Source organism: Hemiscyllium ocellatum, chromosome 3 (assembly GCF_020745735.1).
Source record: "Hemiscyllium ocellatum isolate sHemOce1 chromosome 3, sHemOce1.pat.X.cur, whole genome shotgun sequence".
NCBI classification, from domain to species: domain Eukaryota; kingdom Metazoa; phylum Chordata; class Chondrichthyes; order Orectolobiformes; family Hemiscylliidae; genus Hemiscyllium; species Hemiscyllium ocellatum.
The window spans coordinates 14,005,215-14,026,980 of NC_083403.1; the positions used below are offsets into that span (position 1 = coordinate 14,005,215).

The 21,766-nt window shown below is 49.4% G+C and overlaps 1 protein-coding gene across 1 annotated transcript; it reads left to right on the forward strand.

Moving 5' to 3' along the window:
- Positions 1-677: 677 nt before the first annotated feature.
- Positions 678-10,953, forward strand: LOC132835097 (left-right determination factor 2-like). Its single transcript, XM_060854411.1, has 4 exons — positions 678-978; positions 4,445-4,688; positions 6,803-7,039; positions 10,520-10,953. The coding sequence occupies exons 1-4, from the start codon at positions 678-680 to the stop codon at positions 10,848-10,850; spliced, it is 1,113 nt and encodes a 370-aa protein (XP_060710394.1). The 3' UTR covers positions 10,851-10,953.
- Positions 10,954-21,766: the final 10,813 nt, after the last annotated feature.

Genomic DNA, 21,766 nt, shown 5'->3' on the forward strand with positions numbered 1-21,766 from the left:
GCTTATTCCGGTCAAGAACACAAAAAGTTAAATTTTCTTGCAAATTCTGTATTATTCAAGTCAAGTGCTTGGTTACTTTCTTAAAAAAAGTTTGTTCGGAATAAAAGGAACAAGTGCATAAGAACATTATTGAGCCATTCGGCCCCTCAGTAACTTAATGCTTGATCTTCCAACTCAACTGTACCCATCCACACTGTCACCCTCACCTTAATGGAGAATGATTGCTTATTTTTAAAGAAAAAGCTTTAAAAACCATCGGGGGCATTTTAAAAATAAATCTGCTTGAGAATTCAGCCCGGTTAATCTTCTTCAGTGAAAATTTGAACAGAGGCATCTGATTAAGTTAATACTGAAGGATCTTCACAGAGAAGGTGAGAACTGTCAATCATTGGGTTTTAAGTGGGCAGTGTTGCGATGTTAAGTCTCCTGGCTCTTTGATGTCCCAGAGTCTCCTTTCAGGTTTTGTGTATCCACTGCTGTCTAGACTAGAGAGCACCCGCCCTTTAAAGGCCAGCGCACCCTGCTCTTGCTCAGTCAGTCAGTATCCAAATCCAACACTGAGTCTGTGCATCTCAGGAGCTCTGCCAGATTAGGCTGAGGTGGGGGGAAGTCCACTCTCTCTCTCTCTCTCTACACCCGTGAGTGCTTAAAGGACAGTTCTGCTTGGTTTGAACAGGATGGCCAAAGGCTGGATAATGTTGTCCTTCGGAATGTTGCTCGGCTGTGTCCTGCGGCCAGTGCTAGCTGATGGGAACCAGCATCACCGACATGTCGAGGAGGTCAAAGCTGCCATGCTCAGGAAGCTGGGACTGACCGAGGCTCCACGCCTCATCAAGAGAGACCTGGAGAACACTGTGGTGCCGGCCCATGTCAGGAACAAATACATCTCCATGCTGAAACTGTACAAGGACAAGGAGAGGAAGCGCAGAGCCCTACCCAGTTTGGCTGGCATCTTACGGGGGGTGCCAGGAAATTCCGGTAAATTGTCTCTAATTACTTGTATGCTATACCCTGCCTCCGCATCGTCCCTTTATCCAGTAGGGGCCCACTGGTGAAGGGAGGGTTGACTCAGCTTTGCAAATGACAGCGCCTGATTATTTTTATTCCTCCCCCCCCCCACTTAAGAGGTTGCAGGCAATGCCGCAGCAGGTCTGTACACAGCAAGATCCCAGGCCAACGGGGCTGGGAGAAATGCCAAAAATTAAACCTATTGCGAAGCAATACCGGGGAGAGCCTTAAACAAAAACAAAGTTGCTGGAAAAGCTCAGCAGGTCTGGCAGCATTCGTGCAGAGAGGTCAAGGGTGAAGGTTTCGGGTCTGGTGACCCTTCCTCAGAGTTGATAATAGCGAGGAAAATGTCAAGTTAGGTAGGGTGGGGGTAAACGATTGAGGAGGACAGAGCTCAGGGAGAGAGAAGAGCAGTTGGACAGACAAAGGAGAGTCTTTCTAAGAATTTTCTACATCCACCTAACCAGGCAAAGCTCATCTGAAAGACAGCATCTCCCGATGAGTGCAGCACTCCGTCTGTATTGCACCTTTAGGGATTTGAAATCCCTGACCAGAGTTAATGTGTGTGCTCTTGGAGAGGGAAGTGCATGCTGAAAGTTTGCAGCTTTAGGTTGAGAAGCTGAACAGTACAGAACTGAGGGTGCTCAATTTCACCCTGTCCTTCAGTGTAGCACAGCTCCCCAGCTGAGATAGCTGATCCTGTAACCTTTAAGAACAATATTTTCCCCCAGGTTATCAATGTCCTGAGTTGATTTAAATTGTCACTTGCAGTATCAGTGTTGAGAGTGTGTTGCTGGAAAAGCACAGCAGGTCAGGCAACATCCGAGGAGCAGGAGAATCGATGTTTCGGGTCAGAGCCCTTCATCGGGAATAAGGGCTTTTGCCCGAAACGTTGATTCTCCTGCTCCTCGGATGCTGCTTAAATGGCTGTGCTTTTCCAGCAACACACTCTCAACACTGATCTCCAGCATCTGCAGTCCTCACTTTCTCCTAGTTGCAGTTACAGGTTCACACTTCAATGTTAAAATGCATTTAGCCTCATCTTTCTGCTGCTTAGGGTAATTGTAGGCTGTACCTAACAACGAGGTTTCATTTTTATTGCATTCTGATCAAATTGCCCTAAAACTTTGTCAACTGAATGAAGCCTCCACTGGTGAATGTTAAAAATCCCATACCAGGTTCATCCCAGTCCAACACCAGTACCTCCACATCATGTCCACTGGTGAAGAGAGAGTTGGTTCATGTGGGGTTGGGAATCTGTGTAGTAATCTCCTGCTATCCCACCCCAGCTCACGTCAGTCTCGGCTTCACAGAGTTTATTTTCTTGTCAGTTGTTGTTGTTGTAGTTGCCATGTGTAAATCTAATCAGTTACTAATAAACATGTCCCACACGCCCAGCCTCAACCTTGTCTGAAAAGGCTTTACAATGATAGCTGCAAATTGTTAGTGATTCACACAGACTGACCACATTACAAAGGCTTCAGCACTGTCTGGGAATGCACAGTGAACACCCAGATTTTAACATGACGAAGTCTTCAGGACAGGAGGCTGGAACAATAAAAGCCAGAAACAAGATTATGGCCTGCCTGTCTCTTTCTCCACGTAACAGAAGGAGATCCATGGGCCCATTAAAAGCCTGTGTAGGCTCTTGAGAAGGAATATCCAATTTGTCCCATTCCCCATTGGTACTCCTCAATATGATTCACCATTGAAAGTTGTCATTCAATTTGCTTCCTTCACTTGCAATACCAATCGTACGAATTTGCTGAGTAAGAAAATTCTCTTTTTTCAATTCATTCGTGAGATGTGGGTGTCACTGGCTGGGCCATCATTTATTACCCATCCCTAATTGCCCTATGAGAAGTTGATAGTGAGCTGTACTCCACTCCATATGCTGTAGGTAGACCCATAATAGAGTCACAGAGTAATACAGCGTGGAAACAGGCCCTTCGGCCCACACTGGTCCATGACAACTCAGCTAGTTCCAATGGCCTGCGTTTTGTCCATATCCCTCTAAACCACCTCCCCCCCCCATCCATATACCTATCCAAATGTTCTTAAATGATGCTACTGTAGCTGCCTCAGCCACTTCCTCTGGCAGCCCACTCCACACATGCACCACTCTCTGTGTGAAGATGTTGCCCCTCAGGTCCTTCTTAAATCTTCCCCCTCTCACCTTAAAATCATGTTGTCAGGGAGGGAATTCCAGGATTTCAGTGACATTAAGGAATGCCGATATATTCCCAAGTCAGGATGATGAGTGCCCTTGGAGGGGAACTTGGTGCCCCCATCTATCTGCTGCCCTGGAAGTGGTTCTGAGTTTAGTAGGCACTGACTGGGAATCTTTGGTGCATTTTAATAAGTCTCTGTATCCAACCATCACTGCTTTGTGAAGAGCAAACTCAATTTCTCAACGCAACCAAAATCCCTCGATGCTATCATTCTATAAATCCTTTCTGGACCTTCTGTAAATCTTTCCCAGTTGGGATTCCAGCTGTAAATCAGCCTGTGTTATACTGTTCCAGCCTTGAGTTGCTTTTGTAGTCTGTGCCTCTGTTAATAAAACCATGAATCACAGAATCCCTACAGTGTGGAAAGAGGCCATTGAGTCTGCACCAACCATCTGAAGAGCATTCCGACTGCACCCAGCTCCCCATCCTTTCCCTGTAACCCCATATTTCCCACGGAAAATCCATCTAACCTGTACATCTTTGGACTGTGGAAGGAAATCCACACAAACACAGAGAGAATGTGCAAACTCCACACAAACACTCGAGTGTGGAATCGAACCCAGGTCCCTGGCGCTGTGAGGCAGCAGTGCTGACTGCTGAGCCACTGTGCCACTCAAAATCCTATCTTCTTTTGTCCTTGTCCTGCCTTCTCCACTCGTCCTGCCTCCTTCAGCAGTTAGTGAAGATGGTCCCAACCCCAGGTCACTCTGTTCCTCACCCACTTTCCGAACTGTACCACCCCATTATAAACAAGTGATGGAGGCCGTGAAAACTGGGAAAGGGCTACAGGGTGACACGATGGCTCAGTGGTTAGCACTGCTGCCTCACAGCACCAGGGTCCCAGGTTCGATTCCAGCCTTGGGTGACTGTCTGTGTGGAGTTTGCACATTCTCCCTGTGTCTATGTGGATTTCCATCCACAATCCAAGGATGTGCAGGTCAGGTGGATTGGCTGTGCTAAATTCCCTATAATGTTCTGGGATATGTGGGTTAGTCATGGGAAATATAAGGTAGGGGTGCTCTTCAGAGGGTCAGTGTGGACCTGGTTCCACATTATTGGGATTCTATGATTCATGAAAGATTCAGATCAGTCATGTGTTGGGATTTGATGGGGATGGCAGAATGAGCGTGAGGGGGCTGAATGACCTGTTCTAGCTTGTTTTTATATCACCTTGTTTCATGTCGCTATGCTCTTTGCCTGTCCAGATACAAGAGGAGACATACTCTACTCAGACCCTGCCAGGCAGACACTGGTCTTTGATATGAAGGGGCTGATCCCTGAAAACAGCGAGGTGACCATGGCAGAGCTCAAGCTCTTCAAGAAAGGCGTTCACAAGGAAGATCTGCCCCCCAGGAGACACAGTCGGCCGGTCAACAACGCCAGGGTCAGCGTGCACTGGGTCAGGATTCTGTCGGATGGCAGCAACAGGACCTCACTCATAGACTCCAGGTAAAAACAACACTCATTTCCTGTCTTTCCCTCCTACCTGTCTGCTCTGTCACACTTGGATATCACTTCCTACACCTCGAAGGAGCCATTGTAGGGCAGACTGAGAGTGGTGCCCACTAAATCCCTACAATGTGGAACCAAGCCATTTGGCCTATCAAGTCCATACTAACCCTCCAAAGAGCATCTTACCCACTACCCCCTCATCCCTGCATTCCCCATGGCTAGCTGTACGTCCCTGAGCATTATGGGAAGTTTAGCATGGCCAATCCACCTAACCTGCACATCTTTGGACCATGGGAGGGAATCCACACAGACATGGGGAGAATGTGCAAACTCCATACAGACTGAGGGTGGAATTGAGCCTGTCCCTATGAGGCAGCAGTGCTGACCACTGAGCCACCCTCTGCTGGTGAGGATGAAGCAGGCAGAAAATGGACCACAGTCCATCCAGATCTCCTTTTATCACTCTGACATTCACTCCATCCAACAATAATGGAATTGTTGATGATTTATCAGGTAATCTAGAACTGAGCCAGAACGTGAGGTGAGGAAATCTCCCAGTAGTGAGGAGATGGGAGAAACGTGCCCAAAGTCACAAGTACTTCCCAAGCCCTCTAAACATTGTACACGTTCAATGATCAAATTATACACATACTGGTTCCTAAAAAATGTTATAATCTGGGAAGGAATCTTATCTCATTCACATTTGAAAGAATCAAAGGCAGCTAACTGATAAGGGTGGGGATGAAACAGGAGAAATAGAGGCTGGTGTGAAACATAAACACTGACATCCAGGAGCAGGAGAAGGCCATTCGGCCCCTTCAGCCTGCTCCGCCATTTAATACACTCATGGCTGATCTCCTCTCAGCTTCAATGGCACTCTCCTGCCTGCTTTCCATTACCCTTTGACCCGTTACTAAATAAAAATCTGTCTGTTTCCTGACATTTACTCAAATATGCCAGCATTAACCCACACTCTGGAATAGTGAATTCCACAGATTCACGAATCTTTGACAGAAGTAATCTCTCCTCTGTCTTAAATCTGCTACAATTCAGCCTAAAGTTACGACCTCATATTCCAGCTTGCCCTACAAGGTGAAACCTCCTCCCTACGTCTACTTTGTCAATCCTCTTTAGAATCACAATTAAATCTCCTTTCATTCTTCAAAACTTTAGTAAACATAGACGGCACGGTGGCACAGTTTGTGGGTGGCACAGTGGCACAGTGGTTAGCATTGCTGCCTCACAGCGCCAGAGACCCGGGTTCAATTCCCGCCTCAGGCGACTGTGTGGAGTTTGCATGTTCTCCCCGTGTCTGCGTGGGTTTCCTCCCACAGTCCAAAGATGTGCAGGTGAATTGGCCATGCTAAATTGCTCGTAGTGTTAGGTAAGGGGTATATGTAGGGGTATGGGTGGGTTGCGCTTCGGCGGGTCGGTGTGGACTTATTGGGCCGAAGGGCCTGTTTCCACACTGTAAGTAATCTAATCTAGACCTAAACTGCTCAACCTGTTCTCATAAGGCAAGCCATTCATCTCTCATCAGTTCAGCTGAATGAATTGAAAACAAGAAATCACTATAAGAGCTCACCAGGCCTGGCAGCATTTGGGAAGAGAAATCTAGAGTTAATGTTTTGGATCCGGTGACCCTTCCTCAGAATTCAGTTCGGAGTCAAAAAGTGCAGTGCTGGGAAATCACATCCAGTCAGGCAGCATCCGAGGAGCAGGAGAGTCGATGTTTTGAGCATAAGCCCTTCATCCGGAATTCCTGATGAAGAGCCTATCCCCAAAACGTCGACTTGTCCTGCTGCTAGGATGTTGCCTGACTGGCTGTGCTTTTCCAGCACCAACGTTTTGACTCTGGTCTCCAGCATCTGCAGTCCTTACTTTCCCCTCAGAACTCTGTTCAGCTGAGTTTGGCTCAGTCATGAGGCTATTTGGCCCTGGAGTCTGTGCTAGCTTGATTGAGTGAGTCTTCCAGTGAATGGTATACTTTTGGCTATGGACAAAAGGCTCCCAGAAGTGCCCTTCCTGCAGATTTATGTTGGATTGAAGTGCTGGTTTCTAAGTGTGAATGTAATGCAGTTACAATGTCCTCTCCCCCACCCCTGTCACAGGCTGGTCCCCATTCTCGACTCTGGCTGGAAAATGTTCGACGTCACCCAGGCTGTCCACTACTGGCAGAACACTGGGGAGAGGCTGATGTATCTGGAGGTCTGGATAGAAGCTGAGCGACCAGGAAGGCATGCGGCTGAGCTGGCCAGGTTCGTCTCCTTCACCTCCCAGGGGCCAGCCGACCAGGACCTGCGAAAGCCTGAGCTTGTCCTCTACACCCTCAACTTCAGCGAGTATGGGTAAGGTTCTCTCCGCTGAGTTCACCTCATCCAGGTTCACAGCATTAGGCTCTGCGGGGCTATCACATGGATTGTAGACTCATGGAGTTCTACAGCACAGAAACAGACCCTCCGTTCAATTTCTTCCTGCCGACCAGATCTTCTAAATTAATCTAATCTCATCTGCCAGCACCCGGCCCATATCCCTCCAAACCCTTCCTATTCATGTACCCATCCAGATGCCTTTTAAATGTTGCAATTATACCAGCCTCCAGCACTTCCTCTGGCAGCTCATTTCCATACACACACTGCTCTCTACTTGAAAAAGTTGCCCTTTTAAATCTTTCACCTCTAATCCTAAACCTATGCCCTTTAGTTTTGGACTCCCCACCCCAGGGAAAAGATCTTCTCTATTTACCCTATCCAGGCCCCTCATGATTTTATAAACCTCTATAAGGTCACCCCTCAGCCTCTGATGCTCCAGGGAAAACAGCCCCAGCCTGTTCAGCCTCTCCCTGTAGCTCAAATCCTCCAACCTTGGCAACATCCTTGTAAGTCCTTTCTGAACCCAGTCAAGTTTCACAACATCCTTCCTATAGCAGGGAGACCAGAATTGAGCACAGTACTCCAAAAGTAGCTTAACCAATGCCCCATATAGCCACCACATGACCTCCCAACTCCTGTACTCAGTGAACAGACCAATAAGTGTACCAAACCTTTTTCACCTGTCTACTTGCAACTCCAGTTTTAGGGAGGGAACATTGATCCCTACATCCTAAGATCTCTGTGTCGAGCAACACTGGCTAGGAGCTCACACTTAAGTGTATAAACCTTGTCATGATTTGCCTTTCCAAAATGCAGCCCCTCACATTTGTCGAAATTAAACTCCACCTGTCAGTCCTTGGTCCATCTGATCAAGGTACTGTTGTACTCTGAGGTAACCTTCATTACTCTCCACTGCCCAACCAACTTTGGAGTCATCACATGACCTCCCAACATGGGTTGGCGCCCTCTCCATATCCCCAACGGCCAACTGGAAATGGGATCAATGCCCCCCCCCCCCAGCTCTGGGAACCTGCATTCAATTCTGTGTGAGTTTTCTCCCATAATCCAAAGATGTACAGGCTAGGTGGGTTAGTGGTGGGAAATGCAGGGTCCCAAGGATGGGGTGTATCTGGGTGGGATGCTCTGCGGAGGGTCGGTGTGGACCAGATGGGCCGAATGGCCTGGTTCCACTCTGTAGGCATTCTATGACAGTGGGAAGGACACTGGTTTTAGTTTACGCCCTAGTTGTTTCACTCCCAGTCTACTCACAGCATTGCCCTTAGTTTGTAACTCCTGCAGGCTCCAGGTCAGTCCAGGAGGATTGGCAAATGGGATGTTGGCCTTGATTTCAAAGAGAATGGAGTATAAGAGCAGGGAGGTCTTGCTAAATCTATACCAGATTACAGCTGGAATACCATGAAAGTCCTTATCTAAGGAAAGAAATGCTGGCATTGAGGCAGTCCGGAGAAAGGCTGTTAGATATGGAGGGACTGTCTTGTGGCTGAATATTCATTGGAATGTAAGAGAGGGAGAGTTGGCCTAATTGAAATGAATTAGACTCTTAGAAGAACTGACAGGGTAGATATGGAAAGGTAGCTTCACCTTGTGGAAAAGGCTGGGACCAGAGGGCATGATCTCAGAATAAGGGAGAGGAGGAGGAATTTCTTTTCCAGGAGGGTAGTGAATCTGTGGAATCCTTTACTGCTGGGGGCTCTAGAGGTCGGGTCATTGAGGATATTCAAGGCTGAGATAGTATTTTAAACAGGAGAAAGTGAGGACTGCAAATGCTGGAGATCAGAGCTGAAAATGTGTTGCTGGAAAAGCGCAGCAGGTCAGGCAGCATCCAAAGAGCAGGAGAATCGACGTTTCGGGCATGAGACCTTGAAGAAGGGCTCATGCCCGAAACGTCGATTCTCCTGCTCTTTCTGCCTGACCTGCTGCGCTTTTCCAGCAACACATTTTCAGCTCTAGTATTTTAAACAGTAAGGAATCAGGAATAATGGGGACCAAGTGGAGTTCAGAATTGCCACCTTTGCCATGGGGTGGGTCTGGGTGGGATGCTCTTCAGAGGGTTGGTGTGGTCTCAAGGTAGGGATTATATGATTTAATGATCTCAGTGAGTGGTGGAGCAGACTCGATGGGCTGTATGGCCTACTACTGTTCCTGAGTCATGATTTGGAGGTGCCGGTGTTGGACTGGGGTGGACAAAGTTAAAAATCACACAACCCCACGTTGATAGTCCAACAGATTTATTTGGAAACACTAGCTTTAGGACCACCTGATGAAGGAGCGGCGCTCCGATAGCTAGTGCTTCCAAATAAACCTGTTGGACTATAACCTGGTGTGGTGTGATTTTTAACTTTGTAATCTCTGAGTGTTTGTGTAAATCCTAGTAAACAGAGACTAGTCAACAAGTCAAGTTTGGATAACAATGTTAATGCGAAAGTACGGGTTAATATTAATGTACAGGTATAAGTGTGTGATTATTGCTGGTGTCTATGATTATAAAGTGTGCAGATAATAGTGTAGAAGCTCTGAGCATATTTGTGTTTCACACACACATTGAGAACAGCAGCATAAGGGGATTCTGACAGGTCTAGAGTTGAAAGACTCTTTCCTCAGAAAGGGCCCGAAGTGTCACACTGACCTGGATTTCACTGTGTGCTTTCTCCCATAGCGGATTTGGCACAAAATAAATCCAGGAACTCCTAGTTACATCCTCGCCAAGTACATTACACTGTTGGCTGCAACTGTGCAGGGGTGGAGAGTGAGGGCTAGGTGGAGGGGTAGGGGGTAAGAGACACAGAATAAGGGGCACAGGAATCAGAAACTGAGGGACGGGAATCAGGGACTTTTAGGGGAAAGGATGTTGAATAGCACTGGTTGGAATTATTTCCTTGACAGTATTCAGTCAGTCCAAGTATTTGTGTGGTGTGTTGTGCTGGGAGGGAGAAGCATTTTGTTTCCCGTTGGTGGAAGGTCAGTGTCGTTGTGACATCACTGACTGGGAATTCAGAAATGGTGTGCTCAAATCCATCCAGCGCAATAGAAACAATCTGTGGGAATGGTCATTAGGCCTAACCCCGTTCGGGGAATAACCATCAGGAAAGGAAACTTGTCTCCCTTTACCCCTTGTCTAGACTTAACAAATGTCAGCTTTGATCTGGCCTCTGAGCAACCTTGAAGTGCACTTGGAAATGGGCATTAAATAGTGGTTTTGCAGGGAATGTCCACATCCCATGATTAATTCATAAGTTGCGGGATCAGGCCATTCAGCCCATTGAGTCAACTCTGCCATTCAATGAAATGCCATATGAAAATGTGTCAACACACACACACACACAACCAATGTTCGTCCCATGAACTGCCACTAAACGTGACATCACTGTTTAAGTCATCCTGTTGTAAAATTACTGACATTTTTTAACAAACCTGCTCTTGTCCTTCTCTTTGTAGAGCTGCTGGGGACTGTGGTGGAAGCCGGACCCGAAGGAGTGGATCCTGCTGCAGGCAGGAATACTTCATCAACTTCAGGGAGCTGACCTGGACCCAGTACTGGATCATCGAGCCCCCCGGTTACCAGGCCTTCCACTGTGTGGGGGGCTGCAAACAGCCACAGTGGCCCTTCGACTACGGAGAGAGGAGCTGCGCAGTGGAGGAGAGTGCTTCCCTGCCTGTGATGTACCTGGTGAAGAAAGGAGACTACACAGAGATCGAAGTGGCTGAATTCCCCAACATGATCGTTGAGAAATGCAGCTGCTCTATGGATAATATTTCAATGATATAACAGGGACCGCTGGGGGCCAACAGGGCGCTGTGAGCTTGCTCGTGTCCTTTTCTTTGGTTCCCCCATTCCACCAAGGGCTGCAGCTCAGCTTGGTGCGGTGTCTGGAGTTATGAGTAGACTCAGAACACGAGTCATGAGTACATCAGGAGTTACGTGTAGGCCCAGACTTGGAATCACGTGTAGGCCCAGACCTGGAGTCACATGTAGGCCCAGACCTGGAGTCACATGTAGGCCCAGACTTGGAGTCACATGTAGGCCCAGACCTGGAGTCATGTGTAGGCCCAGACCAGGAGTCATGTGTAGGCCCAGACTTAGGAGTCACATGTAGGCCCAGACTTGGAGTCACATGTAGGCCCAGACCTGGAGTCACATATAGGCCCAGACCTGGAGTCACGTGCTCGCACAAGCCTTTCCGATAAGCAAGCATCCTTTCTGACACGTTGAGTTTTTAAATCGAGAAGTTTGATGGTCAGTCTTCCTGAAAGCCATCATAAATTAGTCATAACACCCTTATGTTTTTTATATATCCCAGATTTAAATTCTCAATCTGCCACATTGTGAGCTGGACTCTCCTTTATCTGGTACCTGGACGCAGTAGCAGAACCACTGCAGAGCCCAGCCTCATGACCCTGCTCCTGCACCAGTTATCAGGATAGGCAGTAAAGACAGCACTGTACGGTATGTCTGAGTTCTAACGTACGTTCCCCGTTTGATCAGAGAACAACCAGAACATTATAAAAGCACTTAAATCATATCAGGATCATTTAAAAGAAGTATCTTTTGTCACTTGGCAAGGATTTGAGAGGGAGGCATTGACCTTTCTGAGGGTTACAAGGATCATACAATCATGGATCCTATGCCCCTTCTTCTCCTGGACAATTGAGGGGAAGGATCACACAGTTGGACAATGTGGACCCAGAGATTGTGGCCTGTCAGTTAAAACTGTATGAAAACTGAGGATTCCATGGTGATGTTTATCAGAGAGACAATTCTGCTGCTTTGTGGTGGGAAATATTCCCTGTGTACGGAATCCTGCCTCTCGTTCATTGTGACTCTGTCGAGATTCCAAAACGTGTATGATATTTGTAAATAAAAAATGAAATAAAACTATATATTGAGGTAATCCCAGTGGGGAGTGTGACGCTGCTCTTTATCATTCTGTTGGTACATTTATCCTCAAAAGAAATCATGGATTCAAGTCCCATCCTAGAGACCTCAGCACCTGATGCAGTACTGAGGGAGTCAAAAAGGTGACTCAAGAATAAACTTCAAAAGTGAAGTAGATAATTTCTGGAAGCTGTTAAGATTTGCAGATTTAAAATAGTCATACAGCATCTCTCAGTCTGAATCAATCCATAATGACCAGCTATCCCAGACTAAACTAATGCTATTTGCCCATACTACATCACTGTAAATCTTTCCTAATCATCTACCTGTCCAAACATCTTTTAAATGTTGTAACTGTATCTGCATCCACCACTTCCTCTGGCAATTCATTCCACATTTAAATATTCCTCTTCAAAGTTTATCCTGTCACCATAAAACTATGCCCTCTAGTTTTAAATCCCTCTGCCCGAGGGAAAAGGCCTTTGCTATTCCCCTTATCTATTCCCCTCATGATTTTATGAACTTCCTCAACCTTCTATGCTCCAGGGAAAGAAATCCCAGCTCATCCAGCCTCTCCTTATGGCTCTATTCCTGATGAAGGGCTTCTGCACGAAATGTCGATTTTTCCTGCTCCTCGGATGCTGCCTGACCTGCTGTGCTTTTCCAGCACCACTCTGATCTAGACTCTGGTTTCCAGCATCTGCAGTCCTTGTTTCTACCTTAATGCTCAAACCCTCCAGTCCTGTTAACATCCTTGTAAATTGCCCAGAGTGTTCAGGAATGTGTAGGTTAAGTGCATTAGTCAGAGGCAAATGTACAGTAATAGGGTCGGGGGAATTTGTCTGGCTGGGTTCTTGGGCTTAGTGGCCTGTTTGCACACTGTAGGGATGCTATGATTTATGTGATGATAAATCATTTCTGCGCCGTTTCCAGTTTAATAACATCCTTCCTATAGCAGGGTGACCAGAATTATACACAGGCATTCCAAACATGGCCTCACCAATCAATGTCCTGTACAACTGACGTCCCAACTCCTAATCTCGATGCATTGACAAATGAAGGCAAAGACGAGCAAATCAGGACAAAGATTTGAAGAGTTTTCCAGAGCAAATCATAAAAGTTAGGGTCAAGGCAGTTGAAAGCATGGACACCCATGATGGAATAACTCAAATCAAGATGTTCAGGAGGTAAATGTCAAGCTAGGGAGGGGGGTGGGTCTGAAGGGGGTTACAGAGATAGGGAGGGGAGTGAGACTGGGGGGGATTACAGATATAGTGGAGGGAGTGGGTCTGGAGGGGATTATAGAGATAGGGAGGGGAGTGGGTCTGGAGGAGGTTACAGAGATAGGGAGGGGAGTGGGTCTGGAGGAGGGATTACAGAGATAGGGAGGGGTGTGTGTCTGGAGGGGGTTACAGAGATAGGGAGGGGAGTGGGTCTGGAGGGGGTTACAGAGATAGGGAGGGGAGTGGGTCTGGAGGGGGTGACAGAGATAGGGAGGAGAGTGGGTCTGGAGGGGGTTACAGAGATAGGGAGGGGAGTGGGTCTGGAGCTCGGTTACAGAGATAGGGAGGGGAGTGGGTCTGGAGGGGGTTACAGAGATAGGGAGGGGAGTGGGTCTGGGGATGGTTACAGAGATAGGGAGGGGGCTGGGTCTGGAGGGGATTACAGAGATAGGGAGGGTAGTGGGTCTGGAGGGTGTTACAGAGATAGGGAGGGGAGTGGGTCTGGTGGGGTGTTACAGAGATAGGGAGGGTAGTGGGTCTGGAGGGGGTTACAGAGATAGGGAGGGGAGTGGGTCTGGAGGGGGTTACAGAGATAGGGAGGGGAGTGGGTCTGGAGGGGGTTACAGAGATAGGGAGGAGAGTGGGTCTGGAGGGGGTTACAGAGATAGGGAGGGGAGTGGGTCTGGAGGGGATTACAGAGATAGGGAGGGGAGTGGGTCTGGAGGGGGGATTACAGAGATAGGGAGGGGTGTGGGTCTGGAGGGTGTTACAGAGATAGGGAGGGGAGTGGGTCTGGAGGGGGTTACAGAGATAGGGCGCGGAGTGGGTCTGGGGGGATACAGACATAGGGAGGGGAGTGGGTCTAGGGGGGTTACAGAGATAGGGAGGGGAGTGGGTCTGGAGGGGATTACAGAGATAGGGAGGGGTGTGGGTTTGGAGGGGGTTACAGAGATAGGGAGGGGAGTGGGTCTGGAGGGGGTTACAGAGATAGGGAGGGGAGTGGGTCTGGGGGATTACAGAGATAGGGAGGGGAGTGGGTCTGGAGGGGGTTACGGAGATAGGGAGGGGAGTGGGTCTGGGGGTATTACAGAGATAGGGAGGGGAGTGGGTCTGGAGGGGGTTATAGAGATAGGGAGGGGAGTGGGTCTGGGGGGTGTTACAGAGATCGGGAGGGGAGTGGGTCTGGAGGGGTTACAGAGATAGGGAGGGGAGTGGGTCTGGAGGGGGTTACAGAGATAGGGAGGGGAGTGGGTCTGGAGGGGGTTGCAGAGATAGGGAGGGGAGTGGGTCTGGAGGGGGTTACAGAGATAGGGAGGGGAGTGGGTCTGGAGGGGGTTACAGAGATAGGGAGGGGAGTGGGTCTGGGGGGTTTACAGAGATAGGGAGGGGAGTGGGTCTGGGGGGGATTACAGAGAAAGGCGGGGAGTGGGTCTGGGGGGTACAGACATAGGGAGGGGTGTGGGTTTGGAGGGTGTTACAGAGATAGGGAGGGGAGTGGGTCTGGAGGGGGTTACAGAGATAGGGAGGGGAGTGGGTGTGGAGGAGGTTACAGAGATAGGGAGGGGCGTGGGTCTGGAGGGTGTTACAGAGATAGGGAGGGGAGTGGGTCTGGGGGGAATTACAGAGATAGGGAGGGGAGTGGGTCTGGAGGGGGTTATAGAGATAGGGAGGGGATTGGGTCGGGGGGGTTACAGAGATAGGGAGGGGAGTGGGTCTGGAGGGTGTTACAGAGATAGGGAGGGGAGTGGGTCTGGAGGGGGTTACAGAGATAGGGCGCGGAGTGGGTCTGGGGGGGTACAGACATAGGGAGGGGAGTGGGTCTAGAGGGATTACAGAGATAGGGAGGGGAGTGGGTCTGGAGGGGATTACAGAGATAGGGAGTGGTGTGGGTCTGGAGGGGGTTACAGAGATAGGGAGGGGAGTGGGTCTGGAGGGGGTTACAGAGATAGGGAGAGGAGTGGGTCTGGAGGGTGTTACAGAGATAGGGAGGGGAGTGGGTCTGGGGGGGGGTTACAGAGTTAGGGAGGGGAGTGGGTCTGGAGGGGGTTACAGAGATAGGGAGGGGAGTGGGTCTGGAGGGGGTTACAGAGACAGGGAGGGGAGTGGGTCTGGAGGGGGTTACGGAGATAGGGAGGGGAGTGGGTCTGGAGGGGGTTATAGAGATAGGGAGGGGAGTGGGTCTGGAGGGGGTTACAGAGATAGGGAGGGGAGTGGGTCTTGGGGGATTACAGAGATAGGGAGGGGAGTGGGTCTGGTGGGGGTTACAGAGATAGGGAGGGGAGTGGGTCTGGAGGGGGTTACAGAGATAGGGAGGGGAGTGGGTCTGGAGGGGGTTACAGAGATAGGGAGGGGAGTGGGTCTGGGGGGTTTACAGAGATAGGGAGGGGAGTGGGTCTGGGGGGGATTACAGAGATAGGGCGGGGAGTGGGTCTGGGGGGGTACAGACATAGGGAGGTGTGTGGGTCTGGAGGGGGTTACAGAGATAGGGAGGGGAGTGGGTCTGGAGGGTGTTACAGAGATAGGGAGGGGAGTGGGTCTGGGGGGGATTACAGAGATAGGGAGGGGAGTGGGTCTGGAGGGGGTTATAGAGATAGGGAGGGGAGTGGGTCTGGAGGGGGTTACAGAGATAGGGAGGGGAGTGGGTCTGGAGGGTGTTACAGAGATAGGGAGGGGTGTGGGTCTGGAGGGGGTTACAGAGATAGGGAGGGCAGTGGGTCTGGAGGGTGTTACAGAGATAGGGAGGGGAGTGGGTTTGGAGGGGGTTACAGAGATAGGGAGGGGAGTGGGTCTGGAGGGGGTTACAGAGATAGGGAGGGGAGTGGGTCTGGAGGGGGTTACAGAGATAGGGAGGGAAGTGGGTCTGGAGGGTGTTACAGAGATAGGGGTGGGAGTGGGTCTGGAGGGGGTTACAGAGATAGGGAGGGGAGTGGGTCTGGAGGGGGTTACAGAGATAGGGAGGGGAGTGGGTCTGGAGGGTGTTACAGAGATAGGGAGGGGAGTGGGTCTGGAGGGGGTAACAGAGATAGGGAGGGGAGTGGGTCTGGAGGGGGTTACAGAGATAGGGAGGGGAGTGGGTCTGGAGGGTGTTACAGAGATAGGGAGGGGAGTGGGTTTGGAGGGGGTTACAGAGATAGGGAGGGGAGTGGGTCTGGAGGGGGTTACAGAGATAGGGAGGGGAGTGGGTCTGGAGGGGGTTACAGAGATAGGGAGGGAAGTGGGTCTGGAGGGTGTTACAGAGATAGGGGTGGGAGTGGGTCTGGAGGGGGTTACAGAGATAGGGAGGGGAGTGGGTCTGGAGGGGGTTACAGAGATAGGGAGGGGAGTGGGTCTGGAGGGTGTTACAGAGATAGGGAGGGGAGTGGGTCTGGAGGGGGTAACAGAGATAGGGAGGGGAGTGGGTCTGGAGGGGGTTACAGAGATAGGGAGGGGAGTGGGTCTGGAGGGTGTTACAGAGATAGGGAGGGGTGTGGGTCTGGAGGGGGTTACAGAGATAGGGAGGGCAGTGGGTCTGGAGGGTGTTACAGAGATAGGGAGGGGAGTGGGTTTGGAGGGGGTTACAGAGATAGGGAGGGGAGTGGGTCTGGAGGGGGTTACAGAGATAGGGAGGGGAGTGGGTCTGGAGGGGGTTACAGAGATAGGGAGGGGAGTGGGTCTGGAGGGTGTTACAGAGATAGGGAGGGGTGTGGGTCTGGAGGGGGTTACAGAGATAGGGAGGGCAGTGGGTCTGGAGGGTGTTACAGAGATAGGGAGGGGAGTGGGTTTGGAGGGGGTTACAGAGATAGGGAGGGGAGTGGGTCTGGAGGGGGTTACAGAGATAGGGAGGGGAGTGGGTCTGGAGGGGGTTACAGAGATAGGGAGGGAAGTGGGTCTGGAGGGTGTTACAGAGATAGGGGTGGGAGTGGGTCTGGAGGGGGTTACAGAGATAGGGAGGGGAGTGGGTCTGGAGGGGGTTACAGAGATAGGGAGGGAAGTGGGTCTGGAGGGTGTTACAGAGATAGGGGTGGGAGTGGGTCTGGAGGGGGTTACAGAGATAGGGAGGGGAGTGGGTCTGGAGGGGGTTACAGAGATAGGGAGGGGAGTGGGTCTGGAGGGTGTTACAGAGATAGGGAGGGGAGTGGGTCTGGAGGGGGTAACAGAGATAGGGAGGGGAGTGGGTCTGGAGGGGGTTACAGAGATAGGGAGGGATGTTGCATGTAGTGACTCTGAATTTTAAGATTTACATAATCCTGAGGACGAATATTCGAAACAAAATAAAACTCCAAATAGTTAATGGATTAGACAGTATCTAGGGAAGGAAATGGAAACAACCACTTTAAAACAAAGGGCAAGGTGTAAAGTTGACATCATCGTGTGAGCAGAGTGCGAGATTGTGGAATTCTTTGATGCAGGAACATTAAGATAGCAGCATGTGAAGAGGACAGACCCTCTTCATCCCCGTTCCCCTTCCCCACCATTTGGCATTGTCTGTAATTGGCTGAATTTGAAAAGTTATGGATAGTTTCGGGTGAACAAGGTTCCCTCTAATTTAAAACGCGATAGTATGGATGCTGGAAATCTGGGTCAAACACAGAGAATACTGGAGAAACTGCTGGAGGCAGCTCAGGCAACTTCTGTGGACAAAGTGAAAAACAGACTTGAAAGTTTCGAGTTTGGGGGACTGGGTCCAGTTCTGAAAGAAGAGTTGTACCAAACTTGAAACATAAACTCTTTCTCTGCTGCCAGACCTGCTGAATTTCTCCAGCATTTTCTGGTTCGTCGGGAAATTATCCTCCATAGATCCCACAGTTGCTGAAATTCTCATCCAGGGTTTCAGTTGCTGAGTCCACCTTATTCCTCGAGTCTTCTGCCATCTGTAGATTTGATCTGATCTGAAACCTTACTCCCGAGGCAGTCTGCACGTTAGCAGGCTTTTGTCAGGGCGACATTAACAGTTGATTAGCATGAGTGCAGTGAACAGGAGGAAATGTAATCATCCCTGTGCATAAGCATTGTCCCCGTGCTGGACTGAGAGGTCAGTCAATGTGCAGACACTGCTAATGGGCAGACACCATTCTGTCCTCGATGGAAAATGAAAGATAGTGAGATGAGACTTGTAGCTGATTCCCTCCCAGTGTCTCGACTCAATACACAATTGTATTTTCACATCACTGAGCCATCTCATGCCCCTCAGCCCAATTTGTCCATGCTGTCCAGTTTTCACAATTAAACTAGCCCCATTTGACTTTGTTTGGTCCATATCCATACCTATCCCATCCATGTCCATTCCCAAATATTTCCTAAATGATAAAACTGTAGTCGCCTCCACCATTACTTCTGGGCAATCTGGTCCAGACACTCATCACTCTCTGTGTGAAAAAATTGCCTGTCTAAATCCTTTTGTATCTCTCCCCTCTCACCTTAAACCCATGCCCTCCAGTTTTAGAATCCCCTGCCATAGGGAAAAGCTGTTGACTATCTACTTTACACATGCCCCTCATTATTTTTTAAGCCTCTATATGGTCAGCCCTCAGTCTGCTATGCTCCAAGGTCCCGGCCTATCCATATAACACGAACCTCCCAGTTCTGATAGTATCCCTATCAATCTTTTTTTCATTCTTTCTAATTTAATAACATCTTTTCAATAATAGGGTGACCAGAACTGCACACAGTACTTCAAATGTGGCCTCATCAGTGTCTTGTACAGCTGCAACAAGATCTCCCAACACCTATAAGTCAACCCTCCCATCAATGAAAGCAAGCGTGCAGAATGCCTCTCACATCTCGGCCATCACCCACAGCCTCCTGAGTGACCACAAGGCATGTTGGCCGTTTGCATTGGAGGCAAAGAGCGTTGGTGTGGGGACAGATGGAGCTCAGCTCTCCATGCACCACTCTTTGGTTAAAAGCCAATGGACCTTGTCATCCAGCTGGGGAATAGGCTCAAATGTTTCCACATCTCAGCCTCCAAAAAGTGAGCAGAGGATAGAGCAATGTGTGGTTTTGAGGAAAGGGGCAGGGCAATCGCAAAGTTGTTCCGAAACAGGAGGGGGCCATTCGGCCCACTGTGCCTGCACTGGCTTTTCAGTTGAGCATTATTACCTACTGCCAAGATCCTATCTATTCCCCACACCCTCGCACACTATTCCCATCCAAATAATCATCCAATGATCCTCTGGAGTGCCTCAGTTGAGTCTGCCCCACCACATTTCCAGGCTCTAACTACATGCTATCTGAAAAAGGTTTTTCTCACATTCACTTTGCACGTCACTTTAAATGCAGTTTCACACACACACTCACTCACACTGACACACACACACTCACTCACACTCATGCACACTCACACACACATCTGCACACAAACACCCACACTCACTCACACACTCATACACACACTCCTACACACCACACTCATACACTCACACTCATATACACACACTCCCACACACAAACACCCACACTCACTCCCACACACACACACACACACACACACACTCACACACTTCAGCATTGCACACTCACACACCTACACAAGCTTACACATATGGGCTGCACAGTGGCACAGGTGGGCGGCACGGTGGCACAGTGGTTAGCACTGCTGCCTCACAGCGCCTGAGACCCGGGTTCAATTCCCGACTCAGGTGACTGACTGTGTGGAGTTTGCACGTTCTCCCCGTGTCTGCGTGGGTTTCCTCCGGGTGCTCCGGTTTCCTCCCACGGTCCAAAGATGTGTGGGCCAGGTGAATTGGCCATGCTAAATTGCCCGTAGTGTTAGGTAGGGGGTAAATGTAGGGGTATGGGTGGGTTGCGCTTCGGCGGGTCGGTGTGGACTTGTTGGGCTGAAGGGCCTGTTTCCGCACTGTAAGTAATCTAATATAACACTCCAGGACAAAGCAGCCACTTGACTGGCACCACATCCACAAGCACCCACTCCCTTTTGGGTGGCACGGTGGCTCAGTGGTTAGTACTGCTGCCTCACAGTGCCAGGGACCTGGGTTCGATTCCAGCTTGGGCAACTGTCTGTGTGAAGTTTCCTCCCACAGTCCAAAGATGTGCAAGCTAAGTGAATTGGCCAAACTAAATTGTCCATAGTGTTCAGGGACTAGGTTAGATGTCTTAGTTAGGGGTAATGTAGCGTAATTGGGTAGGGGAATGGGTCTGGGTGGGTTATTCTTTGGAGGGTCAGTGTGGACTTGCTTGGCCAGAGGCTCTGTTTCTACTCTGTAGGGATTCTATGACACTCAGTAGCAGCAGTGTGTACTATCTACAAGATGCACTACAGAAATTCACCAAAGACCCTTAGATAGAACCTTCCAAACCCACATCCACTTCCATCTAAAAGGACAAAGGCAGCAGATACATGGGGAAACCACCACTTCCAGGTTCCCCTGCAACACCCTGACTTGGAAATATACACAAACATACACAATAAGGGCAGTATTAGAAAATTCACTCTCCCAAAAGCTTCTTTACTATTCAAATACAGTATTGGCTGATCTGCTTTTGTTTCAAGTTCCACATTCCCATCTACCCATAACCTTCAATTTAGAGTCATAGAGATGTACAGCACGGAAACAGACCCTTCGGTCCAACCTGTCCATGCCGACCAGATATCCCAATCCAATCTAGTCCCACCTGCCAGCACCCGGCCCATATCCCTCCAAACCCTTCCTATTCATATACCCATCCAAATGCCTCTTAAATGTTGCAATTGTACCAGCCTCCACCACATCCTCTGGCAGCTCATTCCATACACGTCTGTGTGAAAAAGTTGCCCCTTAGGTCTCCTTTATATCTTTCCCCTCTCACCCTAAACCTATGCCCTCTAGTTCTGGACTCCCCGACCCCAGGGAAAAGACTTTGTCTATTTATCCTGTCCATGCCCCTCATGATTTTGTAAACCTCTATAAGGTCACCCCTCATTGTATATAAGAATCTATTTACATCTGCCTTAAAAATATTCAAGGACATGTTTCCTGAAACAGAATTCCAAAGTCACACAACCCTCTGGGGGGATTAATATCTACTCTCTGTCTGAAAAGGGCAAGCCTGCATTTTAAAGCAGTGCCCCCTACATGTGGCATCAGTAACATCACCGTTCCTTCACTGACACTGGGTTCAAATCCTGGAATTCCCTCCCCAGTGACACTGGGGACCAACCCACAGCACATGGACTGCAGCAGCTCAAGAAGGCAGCTCACCCCCACCTTCTCAAGAGCAATAACCCTTCATATCTTGTGAACAAATATTTTAAAAATATTTTTAATAACACACTGATAATTATTTTAATCAACCAGTTAAGACATGTCATGACACACCTCTGGGATAGCTGGGACCTGAAACCACACCTTCTGGTGCACAGATTGGGACACTACCATTGCACCACAAAACTGTCATGCCTGCAGTTATGTGTTTGCGTGATCGCTCTCATACAAAGACAGATATACACGCACACAGTAACATGCGCATGCACACTCACACACACATGCCCACACACTCAAACACACATACACATTCACACAAACTACTGACACACTCCCCCTTGGATCCCCTGTAAATACTGACACACTCCCCCCCCGGGACCCCCGTAAATACTGACACACATCCCCC

Coding starts and splice junctions, on each gene's coding strand:
- LOC132835097 (XM_060854411.1), top strand. CDS start 678: ATGGCCAAAGGCTGGATAATGTTGTCCTTCGGAATGTTGCTCGGCTGT. Junction 979..4,444: donor GGGGGTGCCAGGAAATTCCG/GTAAATTGTCTC, acceptor TTGCCTGTCCAG/ATACAAGAGGAGACATACTC. Junction 4,689..6,802: donor ACCTCACTCATAGACTCCAG/GTAAAAACAACA, acceptor CCCCTGTCACAG/GCTGGTCCCCATTCTCGACT.